The following is a 22,898-nucleotide window of genomic DNA, read 5'->3' as shown; positions in this document are numbered from 1 at the left end:
TAAAAAAATCTTATGGTGTTTTAGCTTTCATAAGTCGAGGGATAGAGTTTAAGAGTCGCGGGGTAATGATGCAGCTCTATAAAACTTTGGTTAGGCCACACTTGGAGTACTGTGTCCAGTTCTAGTTGCCTCACTATAGGAAGGATGTGGAATCATTGGAAAGGGTACAGAGGAGATTTACCAGGATGCTGCCTGGTTTAGAGAGTATGCATTATGATCAGAGATTAAGGGAGCTTGGGCTTTACTCTTTGGAGAGAAGGAGGATGAGAGGAGACATGATAGAGGTGTACAATATAATAAGAGGAATAGATAGAGTGGACAGCCAGCGCCTCTTCCCCAGGGCACCACTGTTCAATACAAGAGGACATGGCTTTAAGGTAAGGGGTGGGAAGTTCAAGGGGGACATTAGAGGAAGGTTTTTTTACTCAGAGAGTGGTTGGTGCATGGAATGCACTGCCTGAGTCAGTGGTGGAGGCAGATACACTAGTGAAGTTTAAGAGATTACTAGGCAGGTTTATGGAGGAATTTAAGGTGGGGGGTTATATGGGAGGCAAGGTTTGAGGGTCAGCACAACATTGTGGGCTGAAGGGCCTGTACTGTGCTGTAGTATTCTATGTTCTATGTTCTAATATATTAAAAAAACTATAATTAAATATATATTTAATTATATTTCTTTATAGTTTTGAATAATTATCTAAATTAAATAAGTTGTGCAAAAATAGAACAAAAACCTTTGAGGTAGTGTTCACTGGTTCAATGTCCACTCAGAAATCTGATGGCAGTGGTGAGGAAGCTGTTCCTGCAATGCTGAGTGCACGTCTTCAGGCTTGTATACCTCTTCCTCAATAGTGGCAATGAAAAGATGGATTGTCCCAGGTGATGGGGTACTTAATGATGTATGCCGCCTTTGTGAGGCATCACCTACTTCTGACTGCTTATTGGAAGGTGAACTAAAAGGAAGTATGAAGCTTTCAGACTTTAAACACTGTTTCCTGGGTTTACAATCAAATACCCTGTCTTCTAAATTTGTTAATAATTTTATACAATGAAAACACACTTTGATTATAAGCCACTTTTTGACATGAATCATAGAACACCACAGCACAGAAAACAGGCCATTTGGCCATTCTAGTCTGTGCCGAAACTTTATTCCGCTCGTCCCATTGACCTGCATCCAGTCCATAACCCTTCAGACCTCTCCCATCCATGCATCTATCCAATTTATTCTTAAAACTTAAGAGTGAGCCCACACTTACCATGTCAGATGGCAGCTTGTTCCACACTCCCACCACTCTCTGAGTGAATTACCCCTAATATTCCCCCTAAACCTTTCCCCTTTCACCCTAAAGCTATGTCCTCTAGTATTTATCTCTCCTAATCTAAGTGGAAACAGCCTACTTGCATTTACTTTGTCCATACCCCTCATAATTTTGTAAACCTCTATCAAATTCCCCCTCATTCTTCAACGGTCCAAGGAATAAAGTCCTAACCTGTTCAAACTTACCCTGTAACTCAACTCCTGAAGACCCAGCAACACCCTCGTAAATCTTCTCTGTACTCTCTCAATCTTACTGTTAGGTGACCAGAACTGCACACAATACTCCAAATTCGGCCTCACCAATGTCTTATACAACCTCCCCAGAGTATCCCAGCTTCTATACTCAATACTTTGATTTATGAATGCCAAAATCATGACTAAGCTAAGGCAATGGATGGGCACGTCCTGTGGTCCAGGCCCGAAAGTGATTGGCAGGTTCGGAGGTCAACACCCAGCGCTCAGTCAGGTCCAGTGGGCAAAGCCAAAGGTCAAAGTCCAGCATTCAACAAGTCTGGAGGTAAAATCCTAAAAGTCAAATCTGAAGTCTGTGAGCCCAGTGGTCAAGTCTGGTCCTGGGATGGGTCGTTGGAGGCCAGATGTCTGAGAGTCCAGGGCTGCGCGCAGGAGGACGGAAATTGGCCTGCCTGTGTGTGAGTGAGTGGATAGGTGAGGGGTGAGAAAAGGGCTTGTTTTGTTGTTGTTGTTCTGCTGATCATTGTCAGCATGCCACGTTGGCGCCAGAACACATGGCGACACTTGAGGGCTGCTGCCCTCAATCCTTGCCGTGTTGGCTGTTAATGCAAATGAGCACAAATTACCTAGCAATGTAATACTCATTGCTAAGGCCCCACCATCATAGTTGCTCAGGAACTCAGCTGAAAGGGGCTGCAGAGGGTTATAAACTTAGTCAGCTCCATCATGGGCAGTAACCTCCCTGCTATTGACTGCTGTGTACATACATCTACTGATGCTTCTGGACACATCTTCAGTGATGTTCCTGGAATCACGGGGTGTTTCGGGTCTTTCAACATCATACAACCTCCTCCAGGTGACCCAGCCGGGGCTGATCAGACCCCAGCTTGTGTCCAGATGGCTAGCTACTTATGACTCCATGGCTCCCTTCTTTTGAGCCACAGCCATTGAGGCCCTCTCTGCCGCATCAGTGGTACTGCGGATGGCTCTCCTCTTCCTCTCTCCCTCAATGCCCAAAATGCTGAACGCTCTAACTAAAGAACAGGCTACGAATCAGCTTCCTATCAACCCCTCCCTTCGCCGTTGCCTCCAGAATTTGGTTAACATCTTCACCAAACTGCTTCCACAGTGAAGTCATGTTAGCTGCAGGCCATCTGATCCACCTCCTGTTAGACTTCATGTTAGAGGGATTAATTTGCAACACTTGGAGGTTCCGGGCACTACGGGGTGACTCCGGGCCTGGCCCCTCCTTCGTCTCACCAGGTTGGACACCTGCGCGTTGTGCTGCTCCTGCTCCCGCCAAACACTTCATCCTTGCTTGTGCATCTTCAAGCCGCGATTGTTCTTGCAGATTTTGCCACATGCACACTGCTTCCTCATCGTCATTTGTTCAATGCCTGGGTCTGGTGTCGCTGTGTCCATCCGACTGGGGTGTTCATCCTCCCCCACCTCTCGGACACCCCTGGGGGTATCTTTCTCTAAGATTCATTGTAGCTTTTGTGGGGGTCCTCCTCTCAGAAGACACAGATTGGGTTGCCAGCCCATTCTGCTCCGGTTGCCGTCTCTCCGGGCTGTCACTGACTCGCCAGTCGTCACCACTCTTTTTGTGGTTGTCACCCAGTCTTTCCTGGAGAACATCTTCAAAGGGCAGCAAACATCATTATGTACCTCATCACCCAAGGCATGTGCTCTTCTTCATACAACCTTCTGGAAGGAGGCACAGGAGCCTGAAGATTCATATTCAATGTTTTAGGAATAGCTTCCTCTCCTCTGCCATCAGATTTCTGAACGGTCCATGAATCCATGAACACTACCTCACTACTCCCCTTTTGCACAACACAACCTCGAACAGAAGAGATACTTCACTTGTCCCATCCCTAACTGTTCCCACAAACTCTGAATTCACTTTCAAGGACTCTTTATCTCATCTTCTTGATATTTAATGCTCATTTTTTTTTCTCTTTTGTATTTGTAGTTTGTTGCCTTTTGCACATTGGTTGTTTGTCCTATTTTGGTTGTGGTCTTTCATCAATTCCATTATGGTTCTTGGATTTACTAAGTATGCCTGCAAGAAAACAAATCTCAGGGTTGTACATGGTGGCATATATCTACTTTGAAATCATCCATATCGTGTTCTTTTGACTGTAAATGAACAAAATCAGTGCAAATACCTAGTGCAGATAATGGACTGCATTCATGCAATGCTCTCAATGACTGCATTCTCCAAATCTTCAGTTTCATTGTAACATTAAAGATGTTACCTTCAAAGCAGAAACTACAAAGAACTTGACACCTTCAAGTTCTTTGTAGTTTCTAACTTGCTGAAGTAGAGAAATAATTTCATTTTCACTCCCAGCCATTTCTCGCATTTCCAAACCTGAATGTTTGAAATCGCAGTGAGCAAGTCAGTTCTGAATTATCTTACTGCTTGTTTCTTGCCAACTATCAGTTGCAAAAGATCACAACTTTTTGAACACAAACACTTACAACTGATGGTATTTAAAATTGTTCACTTGAAGCACGGTGTTGTGTCTAATGGCCGTGCAAGTGCATGTGACTGACACTAGTTAGAATCTGTTCGGCAACAGTCTCCTGCCCCAATTAAGTGGCATAGCGTCCCAAATAAACGAAGGGAATCCCAGCTATTTTCTCGATTAGTTTTTGTTCCTTAAGGGTTGTCCCAAATAAATGGCTGCCCCAATTAACCGATGGTCTATATTACTGGAATCAACTGTATATCACTAGTTCCTCATCTCCTCCACAAGTCCAAATCCAAGAACTCTCTTCCCACGAAACTTTCACCAGAAGTACTGTAGCGGAAAGAGAAGTTGGTTTACCATCAACTTCTCCAGAGTAGTGATGAACAATAATAACTGTGCGTGTTGGTTAAAGACAGTAAATAAAGAGAAGGGCAATGCAATACGAGATATGAAACTATTACATCTCTTATTGATGTGGTAATTAAGAATTGTTGTTGGGGAAAGAATAGTGAAGGCTAATAACTAGTAAACAGGAATGTGGATTGTGCTACTGTAGTAACAGAGAACCACAAAGCCTAGAAGCAGAAACATGAAATGCAGTAGCGATGATGTCCAAGTTTCAGGAATTTCACTACTTGTATTATAGCGTGCACCCATTGTTGTAATACAAAACTCACTTTGCTGTTAGACCTGTGGATTATCATTTTATTCTGTAATCAGGACCTAATCTATTACCCAAGTCTTCCTGTAGCCACCATCCTGATATCAAAATGCAATTTTACTGGTGATCTCGGCAACTGGAAATGTAAAAGCTGCACCTAATCCATGCTCAGGTAGATCGGATTGGACTGGTCCCCTGATGCGCACCAGTTGGTAATAAATTACCTATTATTTCAAATTTCAACTCTCTGTGATCTTTCAGCTCACTCCTACAAGAGTGCTGTCAATTAAGCCAAAGTCAAAACTTCTGTGCTTACGATTGGCAAAGGAAGTGTAGATTTACTTCATGCAATGCTACTCATTTACTCTTTTTTTAAAAAAAGGAGATCCAGCACGGTAACAGGCTCTTCTGGCCCAATGAGGCCCGTGCCACCCATTTACACCTATGTGACCAATTAACCTAATAACAGGAGGAAACCAGAACATACAGAGGAAATACAAAAGGTCACAGGGAGAACGTACAAACTCCTTCCAGACAGCCGCGGCAACGGAACCCGTGTCGCTGACACTTTAATAGTGTTACATTATTGTTGCCACTCATGAAATAACATCTGTAGCATTAGAGTACAAGGCAGGCCAATACTAAACCTGCATTCCTATATGGGAGTTGTCTGATGATGTACAACAATACACAGTTTTACATTCTCAGAGTTTTATCACTGGATAAATTGTCACAGCGTGAAATCAGACCCTTCAGCCAACTCATCCGTACTGACCCAGATGCCTGTCTAAGCTAATCCCATTTGTCTGTGATTGGCTCACATCCCCTTTCTATCCACATACCTGTCCAAATGTCTGTTAAGTATTGGATTGTACCTCCGCCAACAACTTCCTCTGGCAGCTCATTCCATTTACTGACCATCCTCTGCATGAAAATGTTAAGACCATAAGACATAGGATCAGAATTAGGCCATTCAGCCCATCATTAGCGCTGCCATTCAATCATGGCCGATTTATTATCGCTTTCTCTCTCTCAACTCCATTCTCCTGGCTTCTCTCCATAACCTTTGATACCCTGACTAATCAAGACTCTATCAATCTTTGCTTTAAGTATACCCAATGTCTGCAGCAGTGAATTCCACAGATTCACCTTCCTCTGGCTAAGAAATTCCTTCTCATCTCCTCCAAAGAGATGTCTTTCTATTCTGAGTCTCTGTACTCTGCCCCTAGACTACCACACTGCAGGAACATCCTCTGCAAGTCCACTCTATTTCAGCCTTTAAAAATTTGACATGCTTCAATGAGATTCTCCTCATTTTTCTAAATTCCAGTGAGTACTGGTGCCGAGCCATCAAACCCTCTTCATACACTAACTCATTCCCTGGATCATTCTTGTGAACCTCCTCTGAACCCTCTCCAATGTCAGCACATCTTTTCTCGAAAAGGGGCCCAAAGCTGCACACAATACTTCAAGGGAGGCCTCACCAATGCATTCTAAAGCCTCAGTGTTACATCTTTGTTTTTATACTGTATTCTAGTCCCCTTGAAATGAATGCTAATATTGCACTTACTTTCCTCACCATAGATTCGAGCTGCAAGTTAACCTTTAGGGAATCTTGCATGAGGATTCCCAATGCTGTTGCACCTCAGATTTTTAAATTTGCTCCCTGCTTAGAAAACAGTCCACCCTTCTACTACCAAGGTGCATGACCATACATTTCCCAAATCTCTATTCAATCTGTCACTTTTTTTGCCTATTCTCCTAATCTAAATACTTCTGCAGCTTCTCTGCTTCCTCAACACTATCTGCCCTTCGATTTATCTTCGTATTGTCTGTAACTTGGCCACAAATCCATCCATTCCATCATCCAAATCACTGACATATAGGTAAAAAGGTTCTCTGTTCCAACACCGATCCCCGTGGAACAGCACTAGTTACTGGCAGTCAATCAAAAAAGGTTCCCTTTATTCCATTCTTTGCCTCCTACCAATCAGCCAATGCTCTATCCATTCTTGTATATTTCCTGTAACATCATAGATTCTTACCCTGTTAAGCAACCTCATGTGCAGCAACTGGTCAAAGGCCTTCTGAAAATCCAAGCACACAACATCCACCAATTCTCTTTTGTCTATCTGCTTGTTATTTCCTCAAAGAATTCCAACAGATATTATCCCTTAAGAAAACCATACTGACTTTGGCCTATTTTATCATAAATGCATTGAATGTATGCATTGTTGTATGATGTAGGCCAGCGGTCTCCAACCACCGGGCCGTGAGGAAACGATATGAATCAGCAGCACCTTTCCTCATTCCCTGTCACGCACTGTTGAACTTGAACATAGGGTTGCCAACTGTTCCATATTTGCCGGGACATCCCGTATATTGGGCTAAATTGGTTTGTCCCATACGGGACCACCCTTGTCCTGTATTTCCCCCGCTAAGGTACAGCGTTCCTATGAAACCTTTCGTGGGCGTGAAGCAAAGAAGCAATTACCATTAATTTATATGGGAAAAATTTTTGAGCATTCTCAGACCAAAAAATAACCTACCAAATCATTCCAAATAACACATAAAACCTAAAATAACTCTGACATCTAGTTATATCATAGCAGGAATGATATGATAAATACACAGCCTATATAAAGTAGAAATAATGTATGTACAATGTAGTTGGGAAGATTAAGCCAAAACCAATTTGTGGAGGAAAAACCAGCACATACGCGCATGTGCACACAGATGCCCGCGCAAGGCTCCTTGGTCATGGTAGTCTGCTGGGGTAAAGACAAGTGCCCTGTCAACACACACAAAAATTGCTGGTGAACGCAACAGGCCAGGCAGCATCTATAGGAAGAGATACAGTCAACGTTTGGACTGGGACCCTTCATCAGGATTTGACTGCTACTTTTGTCCCTTATTTGGGAGTGAGAAAATTAGCAACCCTAACTGTAAAAGACATGTTGAGGTGAGTTTAACCCTACTTGAACAACCCCCCCCCCCCCCCAGCCCCCACCGGTCGGCCGGTCCACAAGAATATCGTCAATATTAAACTGGTCCGCGGTGCAAAAAAGGTTGGGGACCCCTGATGTAGGCAATAATGATTTATGACCATGATTGTTCTCGGCAAATATTTCTTCAGAAGTAGCTTGCCATTGCCTGTTTTAGTGTAGTAAAGACAGGTAACTCCAGTCATTATCGATACTCTTCAGAGATTGTCTGCCTGGCATCTGTAGTCACATAACCAGGACTTGTGATATGCACCAGCTGCTCATACGACTATCGACCACCTGCTCCTACAGTTTCATGTAACCCTAATCAGGGGGTTAAGCAGATACTACACCTTGCTCATAGGGGACCTGCACCCTACTGGAGGAACGGAGTGCCTTACACCTCCTTTGGTGGAAATGCATCTCCACCCCGCCACCCACATATGCCTCCAAGTTATCCTGAAAACTCATCTTTAACAATCGACTCCATCATCTTCCCAACCACTGAGGTCTAGTTAACTGCCCTATCTTACTTTCTTCTGCCCCCACCTCCGAATAATGGAGTGACATTTGCGGTTTTCCAGTTCTCTGGAACCATTCAAGAATCTTGTGATTCATGAAAGATCATTACTAATGCCTCCACAATCTCTTCAGCTATCTCGTTCAGAACCCTGGAGTGTAGTCCATCTGGTCCAGGAGACTTTATCTACCTCCAGATCATTTAGCTTCCCAACTGCCTTCTCTCTGGTAATAACAACTGCACTCACTTCTGCCCCCTGACACTACTGAACTTCTCTCATTTTTCTGTTCCCCATTACTACCTCTCCAGTGTTATTTTCCAGCAGTCTAATATCTACTCTTGCCTCTTTCACACTTTATATACCCAAAAAAAAAACCTTTGCTATTATGTTAGCTTTGACTTCCCTTGTCAACCAGTTGCGTTATCCTGCCTTTAGGATACCTCATCTTCTTTAGGATGCATCTATCCTGCACCTTCCGGATTTCTCCCAGAAACTCATGACATTGCTGTTCTCCCATCATTCCTAGTGTCCCCTTCCAGTCAACTCTGGCCAACTCCCCGATAAAAATCTGCAATTTTCTTTAATCCACTGGAATACTGATACATCTGACTTTTGCTTCACCCTCTCAAATTGCAGGGTGAATTGTAATATATTATATTAACCACCTCCTGAGGGTTCCTTTACCGCAAGCTTCCAAATCAAATCCAGTTTATTGCGCAACATAGTCATACTTTATTGATCCAGGGGGAACTTGGTTTTTGTTACAGTTGCACCATAAATAATAAACAGTAATAGAACCATGAATAGTTAAATAGTAATATGTAAATTATGCCAGTAAATTATGAAATAAGTCCAGGACCAGCCTATTGACTCAGGGTGTCTGACCGTCCAAGGAAGGAGTTGTAAAGTTTGATGGCCACAGGCAGGAATGACTTCCTATGACGCTCTGTGTTGCATCTCGGTGGAATGAGTCTCTGCCTGAATGTACTCCTGTGCCCACCCAGTACATTATGTAGTGGATGGGAGATATTGTCCAAGATGGCATGCAACTTAGACAGCATCCTCTTTTCAGACACCACCATGAGAGTCCAGTTCCATCCCCACAACATCACTGGCCTTACGAATGAGTTTGTTGATTCTGTTGGTGTCTGCTACCCTCAGCCTGCTGCCCCAACACACAACAGCAAACATGCAATCCTGAATAACTGGTCCCCTAGTGGGCTCAACCATGAGCTGCTCTAAAAAGCCTCCTCATAGGCATTCTACAAATTTTCTCTCTTGGGATCCAGCACCAACCTGATTTTTGCAATCTACGTGCATACTGAAGCCCCCCATAACTTATCACAACATTGCCCTTTTCACATGCGTTTTCTTTCCCGCATTGTAATTTGTAGTCAACATCCTAGCTACTTTTGGAGGCTATAAACTCCTAAAGGAACTTTGTACCCTTGCAGTCTGTTAACTCTACACACAAGGATTCTACATCTTCCAATCCTATGTCACCTCTTTCTAATTATTTTGATTTCAGTTTTTACCAACAGCACCACGCCACCTCCTCTGCCAACCCACCTTTCCTTTTGATACAATGAGTATCCTTGGATGCTTATCTCCCAGCTACAACTCAGTGGTGCCCATGTCATTCCTGCCAATCTCCCTGCTACAAGACATCTACCTTTTTGTTCCATATACGGTATGCATTCAAATACAACGCCTCCAACTGTGTATTCATCACCCTTTTTTGATTTTGTCCATCTGTTACACTGCATCTCATCCCACTGACTGCAATTTTGCCCCAACATCTCTGCACTGTCCTTCTTCACAGTCTCACTACACACTGCTTCTGCTTATATCCCAACTGCCTTATCCTCAGCCCAATCACTTTAGTTCCCATTCACCTGCCAAATTAGTTTAAGCCCTCCCCAAGAAACCTGCCTGCAAAGATATTGGTCCCTCTCGAGTTCAGATGTAACCCATCCCTTTTGTACAAGTTATACCTTCCTCGAGGGAGATCACAACAATCCACAAATCTGAAGCCCTGCATCGGTTCCTCAGCCAAATCATCCTATTCTTACCCTCACCGGCATGTGGTACGGGCAGAGATTACTACCCTGGATATTGCCAGTAGCATCATACTGTTGTATGTTTAACGATATATATTATATGCATTTGATATGAACTTGCACATCTTCAGAATGCCTTTTAAGAATCTGGTGTTAATATTATTTTATGTGCTCCGTGGTATACATACTGTGCTCTGCACGTAATGAACGTTTTGTTTAGCTGTATACATATACAGCTGAATGACAAGAAAAGTTGAACTTGACGTAACTAAAGTAATCCACAAAATATAGATCATTGAGTAAGAGACGAATATCAAGCCCTCGACTCCAAGCACCCGCTAGAGACTGTCCTTGCCGTACCAGAATTAAATGGAAAAGCTGTTTTTGTGTGAAAATGACAATATATTCAGGAGGCTGGAATGAGACTGTGAATGACATTCACGAAGCAGACATAACTAACCAACAGTAAAACATCTGCGTGTGAAACAATACAGCGATAAAAATAACACATTTCCTCTCATTCCAGAAACACTTTTATAAAAGACCGCACAGCTTTACAATGTAGAATAGTACAGCGCAGGAACATGTCTGTGCCAAACACGAAACCAAATTAAACTAAATCCCCTTCTGCCCGCACATGGTCCATATCCATCCATTCCTGAATATTCATGCGCCTGTCTAAAAGTCTCTTAATCGCCGTTATCCAATCATGTCCTTCCATCACTCCCGATTGCAGGAAACCTTCATTCTCTGAATAAAAACTTACCCGCACACCCCCATTAAACTTTCTGCCCTCTCACCTAAAAGTATTCTAAGTGTTAGCATCAATTCTAAGTTTAACAAACTCCGGAGATACAGTTTCCACTAATGGGAACACATAACTTTTTCAGTACTGGGAAACTTCACGGTGATGAGTTATGTTCGTGAAACGAAGGCACCCCGGGCTCTCTCCGTCCCCAGGCACCATCACCCACCTGTTCTCCGGCAACACAATTAGTCTGCAGACAATTAGAGATCTCACACAGCTGCGGCCCACAGCCAATGGAGCCGCGCACTCTCACCATCAGCAACACACAGCTTTAGGCTTTTAAAATATCCCACTCCAGCACACATCTTCAGCAGTTTAAAGTAGAATAAACCTGAGTTTCAAACTTAACATCTGTAATGGAGCTTAAGGATTGATACAGAAACTCCCATGACAAAATCGGCAGAAACTCGGCTCCACAGCCCTCCCTCCGCTGATGATGGAGCTCGAAACTAAACACCCTGCCAATACCCCTTCTCCCCACCTCACAATAGGCCCGTGGATAAAAACTCCCACTTTACCATCTCACCGCGCCGACAGCGGATCCTCACCCGTCCCTGCCTCAGTCAACGGCCGCCGCCGTCTCCAGCCTGCGAGCCCTGAGCGACATGAGCCGCAGCCACTCAGAACGCGAGATGCTGCCACGAGTCCCGCCTCCAACCAATCAGACAGGCACGGCGGGGCGGGCACTGGAAGCAGTAACTTTGTATCGCTGTCGGTTACTAAGTTGCGGAGAGGGTGGGGCTTGGTAAATAGGGAGGGAGAGGGGTGATGGATGGGGAAGGGCTGAGGGGAGGGAGAGGGGTGGTGGATGGGGAGGGCTGAGGGGAGGGAGAGGGGTGATGGATGGGGAGGGGCTGAGGGGAGGGAGAGGGGTGATGGATGGGGAGGGGCTGAGGGGAGGGAGAGGGGTCGTGGATGGGGAGGGCTGAGGGGAGGGAGAGGGGTGGTGGATGGGAGGGGCTGAGGGGAGGGAGAGGGGTGATGGATGAGGAGGGGCTGAGGGGAGGGAGAGGGGTGGTGGATGGGAGGGGGTGAGGGGAGGGAGACGGGTGGTGGATGGGGAGGGGCTGAGGGGAGGGAGAGGGGTGGTGGATGGGGAGGGGCTGAGGGGAGGGAGAGGGGTGATGGATGGGGAGGGGCTGAGGGGAGGGAGAGGGGTGATGGATGGGGAGGGGCTGAGGGGAGGGAGAGGGGTGATGGATGGGGAGGGGCTGAGGGGAGGGAGAGGGGTGATGGGGAAGGAGAGGGGTGATGGATGGGGAGGGGCTGAGGGGAGGGAGAGGCGTTTTGGATGGGGAGGGGGTGAGGGGAGGAAGGGGGGATGGATGGGGAGGAAGGGGGGATGGATGGGGAGGGAGAGGGGTGGATGGGGAGGATCTGGGGGAGGAAGGGGGGATGGGTAGGGAGGGTCTGAGAGGAGGGAGAGGGGTGATGGATGGGGAGGGGCTGAGGGGAGGAAGAGGGATGATGGATGGAGTGGGGCTGATCAGTGGGCCCATTTGTTCTCCTTTACACCTGTGGAGTGGAAGTGACATTAGACAATCTTGAATCTTCTGAACAGAGAAGATGACAGCACAATACAGGTTCTTTGGCTCACCATGTGCTGACCTTTTGATGTACTCTAAGATCAATGTAATCCTTCCCTTCTACGCAGCCCTCCATTTTTCTATCAACCATGTGCCTATGTCAGAGTTTATTAAATGTTCCTAATGATTCTGCCTCTACCACCACCCCCGGCAGCGTAAAAAAAAGAGTTACCTCTGACATTCCGCCCCCCCCATACTTTCCTCCAATCACCTTAAAATCATGCCTTCTCATATTAGCCATGGTTACTTGTTTTATAACACTCTTTTCTAGTAAACATCAGCACCTGGTAAAGTTCTTTCTCCAGCGTGAGTTTGGCAAGTTATCTACCAAATATCATTTATTATTGGTTGGATGATTTTAAGAATGCATTTTTGCCAAAGCTGCAATTTGATGTATAAAGGTCCACGGTGAGGTAGACAGTACCAGGAGTTAGAGCTGCTTTGATGCTGAGATGTTGGAGAAGTTTTGATCCAGATACAGCAATGTTTTACTCTTCCCATTTTGAAACTGAGGTTTGATATTCCACCTTAATTCTAAATTCCCATTTCCGCATTTCTGATGTAAACTGGATTTTGGGGAACAGTGTGGAATGGTACCTCTATTTACGGGAGTGAATTATAGAGTGAGAAATTTACATTGGAAATGGGAAAAAAGGAAGTTCGTACTGAAGATATTGATAGAAAGATGTTGGTAATAAATGTTTTAGATTTAATCACTTAAGTAAATCTTTGATTTAAATTTTAAATTTTAATTGTTTCATATTCACATATTAGATAATATGCATATTGAATAAAGTTATTTTACCACAGTTTGTGAAACAATGTAATTTAACAAAAGAAGTTGACCATTTTCTTTACTTTTAAGAGACTGGCACTTGTAAAGATCCATGCTTTTCAATCAAACTTTACTCAGAGGGTGGTGAGAGTGTAGAATGAGCTGCCAGGGGAAGTGGTGGTTGCGGGTTCAATTTCAATGTTTAACAGAAATTACAATAGTTTATGCATGGGAGGGGTATGAAGCAATATGGTCGAGGTGCAGGTCGATGGAACTAAGCAGAATAATAGTTTGGCATGAACTGGATGGACCAGAGGGCCTGTTTCTGTGAGGACTGTAATTTTTATTGTACAACTCTGTGCCTAAGAAATACCAATGCAAGGAACCTGAAAAGAAAACAAATAGATATAGTACATGAATGAAAAACACAAGAGCACTTAACTTCTGAAAGAGAAAAAAAAACTATTTTGATACTATACAGTTCTTAAGCATACAATGAAATAAAGTTGATATTCTTAAATGAAGATTACAATATTAGTGCAAATATAAATAGGCATTTTAATCTTGAACTTCATACATTTGCAAATATTTAATATAAGGTATTAGATGTTTTAGCATTTTTCTAAACAGACCAAAAATTTAAAAACTACATTTTAGAAAACATAAAACATGAGAAAATATTATCTGAATGTACCAATTACATGTTGAATTGGATCTAATTAATACTATACTATGAAAATTAATATTCCTGTCTCCCTCTCTTAAAACAACAACTTTTGGATTTGAGGCAATTACCTATATAACCCTTAAGAACAATTTTTTATTTAATCAGGTACCTCTGTAGAAGAAAAAACATTATACAGAGAAAGATAAGGTAAATTAATCAAAAATATTATTTCCTTACTTCTATGATTCTTTAACTAGGTAATTGCAGATTTTTAACATTTGGTGACCTGCGGATGTGAAAACCAGAAGTTCATGAAATAGCCCTTTTCAGAGAAGGTGGTTTGCATGTGGAGCTCCCTGCCTGACTTCATTGTGGACACAAGGTCGATAAATTCATTTAAAAGGGAATGAAATTATTAAAAAGAAGAGAATCAGCACTTGGAGCTTGTTTATTTCACAAAGGTCTCCTACAGTCAGAATTAGACACAAATTATTATGTCTTTCTAAATGAGAAAGACATTGAAAGTATGTTTCTTTCATGTTCTTTTCAAAGATGTCTTACTGCAAGCTACCAAGACACCAGACAAAATGCAGGCAGTAAGCACACTCAGTGGACATGAAGATTCAGGAGGAAACTGATCATATGGACAAATCAATAATTGCCTGGAACTATCATCAATCCAGGGACCTTTTTCGTGAATTACAACAAATCACAGCCAAAAATAACATGACCTTTTCTCAGAATGACTGACAATGATGCAAAGATTGCAGACAAAATCTTTGCATTTTACTGTATATTGTATTAATGCTTTTGTAGGATTTACAAATTTAGAAGCAAATTACACGCGAGTGAAGCATTTATTTTCACTCTGTGAGGAGGTTGCTGCAGCGTGACACGGAGCATAATATAGCCACCAAACCAGAGGTAGAATAGAGCACAAAACACACAAAGAAACAATGTTTTCCATAGATATCTGAGAGTATTTTATACGCAAAAGTACAGAATGCTTAACTAGATCCAATTTCTGTTCTGAAATAAGTAATCTAAAACCAGCTATCTTCTCCGAGCTTCTTTGTTCCCCCTTTACCCACCCACTCACTTTCTCCCCCTCACCTGGTCTCACCTACTACCTGCCAACTTGCCCCTTCCTTTACAGTCCTGATGAAGGGAGGGTGTCAACCTGAAACATCGGCTGTTTATTCCCCTCCATAGATGCTACCCGACGTGCTGAGTTCCTCCAGCATTTTGTGTGTGTTACCAGCAGCAGTATCTCTGCTTGCCATTGTTGGCTCAAAATACAGATTAAATATGAATTTATATGAGTAATATTTATGTACAAAAATGCACATATTAAACAAAACAACATTTTAATTTATCAGTAAGATGGCAGAATGGCATGCTTTTGTTTAAACAAGAAGGCTGATTTTCCTTGTGAAACTATATGGTGAATCTTCTTCCCAATGGTTCACGATATGAAAACTGTGATTTTTAATTTTTCTCTTAACTTCTTTCTGCTGGAACTCGCGTCTTTCTCTAAGGGTGCCGGACACAGGATTCTCTACAGGGGTGGCAGTGAAGACTAACTGAGTAACTTGAGAAAGGATGTTCATTCCCTCCCCCAGCTTTGCCAGACACTGGAGTAATGGCCACACTCCCAGACAGAAACGTGAGTCAATTGCCAGAGACATAAGGACTTGAACCGGAGTGCCAGAGGCAGGAGAGCAGCCTGAAGCCGGTTCTGCAAGGCAGTATGTTGTCGGGTGTGGTTAAATGTCGGGGGTCTAGCTCAACAGGAAAGCAGATGCCTTGTGTCCCAGGTTCAATTCCCAGTATCTCCTTGTTTTGATCGTCGGTTTGGCGGTGGCACAGTGGTGCAGTATAACGCGATTACAGCGCCAGTTATCAGTGACTGAGTATCAATTACCGCCACTGTCTGTCTGGCGTTTGTACGCTTGGGTTTCCCCTGGGTGCTCCGGTGTCCTCCCACATTCCGAAGGCATACGGGCTGCCCCCAGCGCATCCATGATGCATTTCACTGTATGCTCAGATGTTTCAATGTGCACATGAAAAACAAAACTAATCTTTATCTTTATCGTTTATAATTCCTGGTCTGCTTAGGTTAACAGATGAACTCCTTTTCTTGTGTGACTGCTGGTTTTCTGCAAGGTTTAACCCTAAGAATATTATAGGGAATTCTCTCACGTGGATAGAAACATAGAAACACAGAAAACCTACAGCACACTACAGGCCCTTCAGCCCACAATGCTGTGCCAAACATGTACTTACTTTAGAAATTACCTAGGGTTACCCATAGTCCTCTATTTTTTTGAGCTCCATGTACCTGTCCAGGAATCTCTTAAAAGGCCCTATTGTATCCGCCTCCACCACTGTTGCCGGCAGCCCATTCCACGCACTCACCAATCTGTGCATAAAAAACTTACCCCTGACATCTCCTCTGTACCTACTTCCAAACACCTTAAAACTGTGCCCTCATGCGATAGCCATTTCAGCCCTGGGAAAAAGCCTCTGGCTATCCACACAATCAATGCCTCTCATCATCTTATACACCTAACTGTATGGAAATTATTAAATCGATCCCTTCACAAGGTGAACCCCATTTAACAAAACATTCTGATAAAAAGTAACCTGCAATGTTTCTGTCACTGACCCATTTATCATTGGGGCGTCATCATCGTTATGTGCTGTGTCATGTGATGTAGGTGATCATGGTCTCCATGACCATGATTGTTCTTGGCAAATTTTTCTACAGAAGTGGCTTGCTCCTGTATTGCCTTCTTCTGGGCAGTGTCTTTGCAAGATGGGTGACCCCCCCAGCCATTATACATACTCTTCAGTGATTGTCAGTGGTCACAGAACCAGGGCTTGTGATGTGCACCGGCTGCTCATACGACCATCCACCACCTGCTCTCATGTCTTCATGTGACCCTGATCGGGGGCTAGGCAGGTGTTACACCTTGCCCAAGGTGACCTGCAGGCCAGCAGAGGGAAGAAGCGCCTTACGCCTCCTTTGGTAGAGATGTTCTGTTTCTCCATCCGGCCACTCATTTTGATATACTGTATTAGCTGTCTAATGGTGCCATAACTGGGTCCTTAGTATTTGCACCCACGTCTGGCCTGAGATAAACAATCAATTAACCTCACAAGCTATCTTATTATGATCTTGCACTTTATTGTCTGCCTGCAAAGCACTTTCTCAATGGCTGTTACACTTTATTCTGTATTCTGTTATTGTTTTACCTTGTAATGAGCTGATCTGTATCAATTTATAAGACAAGCTCCTGGTACATGTGACATCAATAAACCAATACAAATTACAGTTACAAATCTGTAAAGCTGCAGAGCCCAGAAAGATCATCGATGCACTGATTCTGCATCCCATAGGTTCAACAGGTACATTTAGTGTCAGAGAAATGTATACGATGTACATTCTGAAATTCTTTTTCTTCACAAACATCCACGAAAACAGAGGAGTGCCCCAAAGAATGAATGACAGTTAAACGTTAAAACCCCAAAACCCCCCCAACTCCCCCCCCACACACAAGCAGCAGCAAGACAACAACCCTCCCCATCCCCACCAGCAGAAAGGCATCGGCGCCCCCGCTGAGCACTCAAGCGTGCAGCAAAGCATTAATAAAGACACAGACTCGCAGTACCCCAAAGACTACTCGTTCACCTAGTAATTCGACATACCACAGGCTCTCTCTCCCCCTAATAAGGGGAAAGGGGGTGTCTCTGTTTCACAGCGAGAGGGGAGACATGATAAACAACTCGCTGATTTACGTTGTTAAAAGTCCATTGTGTCGCTTTTTCCCAGCTCTGCTCCCAGAGAGTCAGCCCCAGGGCTCAGGTCTCCAGACACACAGCCCATGACAGGTAACCCGCTGCTCCCGATGTTCCGTGTTCTCCTGCAGGGTCACCGGCCTAGAATCAGCCCGTTTCCAGAGCCACAAAAATCCAGCACCCTGAAGGCACGCTGGCCTTCCAGGCCGCGTGCTTGGGATATCAAAATGTGGCCAGTTATGAGGGCCTGAGAGTGGGTCCCATTCCCACAAAGAACAGAGTCAGAGTGTAACTGCAGGTCAGGGTCTTAAAAAGTACCTTGAAAAGGAAAATAAAAGAGATATCAAAGATAGAAATAGAGCTGTTTCCTGGTGTATTTGCCTTTTTTGTACAGTTTACTTTGGAATTCATTTTAGACTAGGACCGTCACGCATCAGTTATTGTGGGAGCTCCCGGCTAAATTCAAAACACAATACATTCAGTTTAAGAGCAGACTAGTACATGAGTAAGCTGTGTCAATGGCTGCAGTCTAGCATCACTGCAGGGCTTGTTCTGTATGTCTCAGGACAAAGAAGTGGAAAGGAACAATCACTGCGGACACTACCCACCCACTGCACACACACCCTAGACATTACTCTAGGGCTATTAAAGCAAAACCTTTACTGATTTTGAAAGCTTCTACCCCCAAGCAGTTAATCTGATCAACCATTCTAGTTAGCCCCCACCCCCTCTATCTATTACCCCAGTCACTGCACTGTAAACACTTTAAACAGCTTTTTATAGTACTGTTTATATTGTAAATGCATGTTGGTGTTTATATATTTATGCGCATTTTATTCCATATCTGTATTTTAACCTTCAATGTTGTTTTTTTTTGTTGCATGTCGCTCTCTGACCTACGCACCACAACAAATTTCTAATCTATGTAGAGAATAAAGTTGATGCTTAATCCTTGACATGGCTTCCACTGTTCCCTCTCAGCTGCGTGGGTGCGTAGCTGTGCAGTAACTGAAATGCTGCTGCACACAAAGCCTTTGTTGCTGCACAGCTGGAATTTTTTATGTAATGCTAATATTAAGGTAAGATGTCTGTCAGGACATTTTACCGTTACTGCTTCAATGAGGAATTATGAAGTTTTGATTCAGTATTGCAAAGAGCAAGTTGATGAATGGAACGATCCTATCAGCAATGACTGCTTGAAAATTATGACCAATCCACACTATCAAGTAGCATTGACAGTCCTGAATGATATTTTAGAAGATCAGGCACCAATTTGTAAATTCCTTTGGAAAGCTGTTTGAATACAATTGAAGCACTGCAGTATGCAAAAACAAAAATTAACAGATTATGGTCACAATATCTTGGTGACATTATTTAGAAATATAGAAACATAGAAAACCTACAGCATAATACAGGCCCCTCAGCCCACAAAGCTGTGCCAAACATGTCCCTACCTTAGAAATACCTAGGCTTTACCCATAGCCCTCTATTCTTGTAAGTTCCATGTACCTATCCAGGAGTCTCTTAAAAGACCCTATCGTTTCTGCCTCCACCACTGCCGCCAGCAGCCCATTCCACACACTCACCAATCTCTGAGTAAAAAACTTACCCCTGACATCTCCTCTGTACCTACTTCCAAGCACCTTAAAACTATGCCCTCTCATTCTGACGAAGGGTCCTGACGAAGGGTCTCAGCCTGAAACGTCGACTGCACCTCTTCCTAGAGATGCCGCCTGGCCTGCTGCATTCACCAGCAACTTTGATGTGTGTTGCTTGAATTTCCAGCATCTGCAGAATTCCTGTTGTTTGCCCTCTCATTCTAGCTGCTTCAGCCCTGGGGAACAGCCTCTGACTATCCACATGATCAATGCCTCTTATTATCTTGTATACCTCGATCAGGTCGCCTCTCTTCCTCCGTTGCTCCAAGGAGAAAAGGCCGAGTTCACTCAACCTATTCTCATAAGGCATGCTCCCCAATCCAGGCAACATCCTTGCAAATCTTCTCTGCACCCTTTCTATAGTTTCCACATTCTTCCTGTAGTGGGGTGATCAGAACGGAGCACAGTACTCCAAGTGGGATCTGACCAGGGTCTTGTATAGCTGTAACATTACTTCTCCGCTCTTGAACTCAATACCACGGTGAATGAAGGCCAATACACCGTATGACTTCTTAACCACAGAGTCAACCTGCGCAGCAGCTTTGAGTGTACTATGAACTCGGACCCCAAGATCCCTCTGATCCTCCACACTGCCAAGGGTCTTACCATTAATGCTATATTCTGCCATCATATTTGACCTACCAAAATGACCCACTTCACACTTATCTGGGTTGAACTCCATCTGCCACTTCTCAGCCCAGTTTTGCATCCTATCAATGTCCCACTGTAACCTCTGACAGCCCTTCACACCATCCACAACATCCCCAACCTTTGTGTCATCAGCAAATTTACTAACCCATCCTCCACTTCCTCATCGAGGTCATTTATAAAAATCACAAAGAGCAGGGATCCCAGAACAGATCCCTGAGGCACACCACTGATCACCGGCCTCCATGCACAATATGACCCATCTGCAACCACTCTTTGCCTTCTGTGGGCAAGCCAGTTCTGGATCCACAAAGCAAGGTCCCCTTGGATCCCATGCTTCCTTACTTTCTCAATATGCCTTGCATGGAGTATGTTATCAAATGCCTTGCTAAAATCCATATACACTACATCTACTGCTCTACCTTCATCAATGTGTTTAGTCACATCCACAAAAAATTCAATCAGGCTCGGAAGGCACAACCTGCCTTTGACAAAGCCATGCTAACTATTCCTAATCATATTATGCCTCTCCTGCCCCTCAGGATCTTCTCCATCAGCTTACCAACTACTGAAGGAAGACTCACTGGCCTATAATTTCCTGGGCTATCCCTACTCCCTTTCTTGAATAAGGGGACAACATCTGCAACCCTCCAATCCTCCGGAACCTGTCCCGTCCTCATTGATGATGCAAAGATCATTACCAGAGGCTCAGCAACATCCTCCCTTGCTTCCCACAGTAGCCTGGGGTACATCTCATCTGGTCCCAGAGATTTATCCAACTTGATGCTTTCCAGAAGCTCCAGCACATCCTCTTTCTTAATATCTGCATGCTCAAGCTTTTCAGTCCACTGCAAGTCATCCCTACAATCACCAAGATCCTTTTCCATAGTGAATACGGAAGCAAAGTATTCATTAAGTACCTCTGCTGTTTCCTCCGGTTCAATACACACTTTTCTACTGTCACACTTGATTGGTCCTATTCTCTCACGTCTTATCCTCTTGTTCTTTATTGGAGTGACAAAGTGAAAGATCATCTTTTAGTTCTGATGTGGATACTGCGCCTATTGATTCATTTAACATGTATGTAATCACTTGGATAAAAAACTTCCCAGCAACGAGTCAAGAGATTGGCAAGCTTTTGACCCTGTTGCTATTGTAAATGCAGCTAATTTTGAATTTGGAAAAGAAAATGTTTTATGACTGACAAAAAAATGCTTAGCTACTATAACAAATTACTACAAAAGCTTTGCCTCAAACATATCACCGCAATACCGTGATTTCAAATTTGTTGTTTCTGAGTAAGTTCAGACTGGTCCAATGAAGACAGTCACTGATATGTTGAACTATGTGCTAAGAAAGACCTGGTACTTTCTGTTGACATCGCTGCAACATTTTAAGCTTCTAGTGCTGACTGTGAATGTGGATTCAGTCTTAAGAATTCAATCCAAAATCAGCCTAGAAATGGAAATTTGGATTACCTACTGAGGATTAAGCCAGATCTTTACAAAATAACAGTTACAGTTTTCAGTCAATGTAAAAAATTCCTCCTCTGGGCACGCATCTGTAAAAAATATAGAGGGAATGTTGGTGGCTTCTTAGAATTGTGAAGAAAAGATTACACAATCAATATGGATATTCCCAGAAAAAATGATAGGGATTTATATAGTGTTTGTTATACATCACTGAGCTGAGAAATGAACTGTTTCTCCCTCCCTGACCTGTTCAGTCTTATCTGGAGGATCATATCTGGATACTGTCAACATCCAGGGCTGTAGCTGACAGAGACCATTTAACCATGAAGTGCATTCTTTGGTGGCAATCAGTTTGTTCTGATCAGTTCAGGAGGGGGATGTTCAGGGAACACACACCAATCCTTATTGAGGGATCAGCAATGAGCAGCCTCAAGTACCTGCTGTCAAAATTTCCGAAGATCTGTCCTGGCCCAACATATTCGTGTACACCAATCGTAATATTTTGTTAAGAGTTTGAGGAGATTTGGTATGTCACCCAAGGCTCTCACAAATGTCTGCAGGTGTACCGTGGAGAGCATTCTGACTGGCATGAAGGTACCACTGCACTGCAGTGGCAAAAGCTACAGAGGGCTGTAAACTCAGCCAGCTCTATCATGAGTACTAGCCTCCCTCACATCGAGGACATCTTCAAAAGTTGATGCTTCAGGATGGCGTTTTGTTTAATATATATTTCTTATTGTAATTTATAGTATATTTTCTGTATTGCACTGTACTGCTGTCGCAAAGCAACAAATTTCACAACATATCTCAGTGTTTCAGAAGTTGCATCCTACATCGCTCCTGCTGAAAGCAAAATCACCAGTTACGTCTGGTTCAACATCTCCTCCTATGCTCACCACTATAATAGCAGGGGAAGCTGGTTATTGTTCCTCATTCTCAGCTGCATGCACATCCAGACATTGTTTTGACCAGTACTAATTTTACAACACGTCGAGGACGTGATCACAAGTTGACCTTGAGGGCTTTGTCCTGTTGGAACAGTATCACCTCCTGCAAGTGCATCAGAAATGATGAAGCCCTGATTCTAGACTACAACAGTCAGCAGAGATAGATTAGATTAGATTAGATTATGAGAACACTCAGTCCTCTTTTATTGTCATTTAGAAATACATACATGCATTAAGAAATGATACAATGTTTCAATGATACAATGATACAAATGATAGCAGGTTCAAATTCAGATTCAGATTCAGATTCAGATTTAGAT

General features: G+C 43.5%; 1 protein-coding gene across 3 annotated transcripts in view; it reads right to left on the bottom strand.

Moving 5' to 3' along the window:
* rassf4a (Ras association domain family member 4a) overlaps nt 1–11,621 on the bottom strand; it is a 307,320-nt gene extending 295,699 nt beyond the window's left edge. Inside the window, exon 1 of one of the 3 annotated variants that reach the window (XM_072282911.1) lies at nt 11,543–11,621. Coding sequence is in view for 1 of the 3 variants with exons in the window: in XM_072282910.1 (XP_072139011.1) it covers nt 11,543–11,545 (3 nt within the window). In the remaining 2 variants the exon portion in view is untranslated. The remainder of the gene's footprint in view (nt 1–11,542) is intronic. The other 2 variants (XM_072282915.1, XM_072282910.1) reach the window with 2 other exon arrangements.
* Between the last annotated feature and the right edge of the window lie 11,277 nt (nt 11,622–22,898).

Source organism: Mobula birostris, chromosome 18, assembly GCF_030028105.1.
Source record: "Mobula birostris isolate sMobBir1 chromosome 18, sMobBir1.hap1, whole genome shotgun sequence".
Taxonomy (NCBI): Eukaryota; Metazoa; Chordata; class Chondrichthyes; order Myliobatiformes; family Myliobatidae; genus Mobula; species Mobula birostris.
The sequence above is the reverse complement of the archived record's forward strand: the minus strand, read 5'-3'. Positions and strand labels throughout refer to the sequence as shown.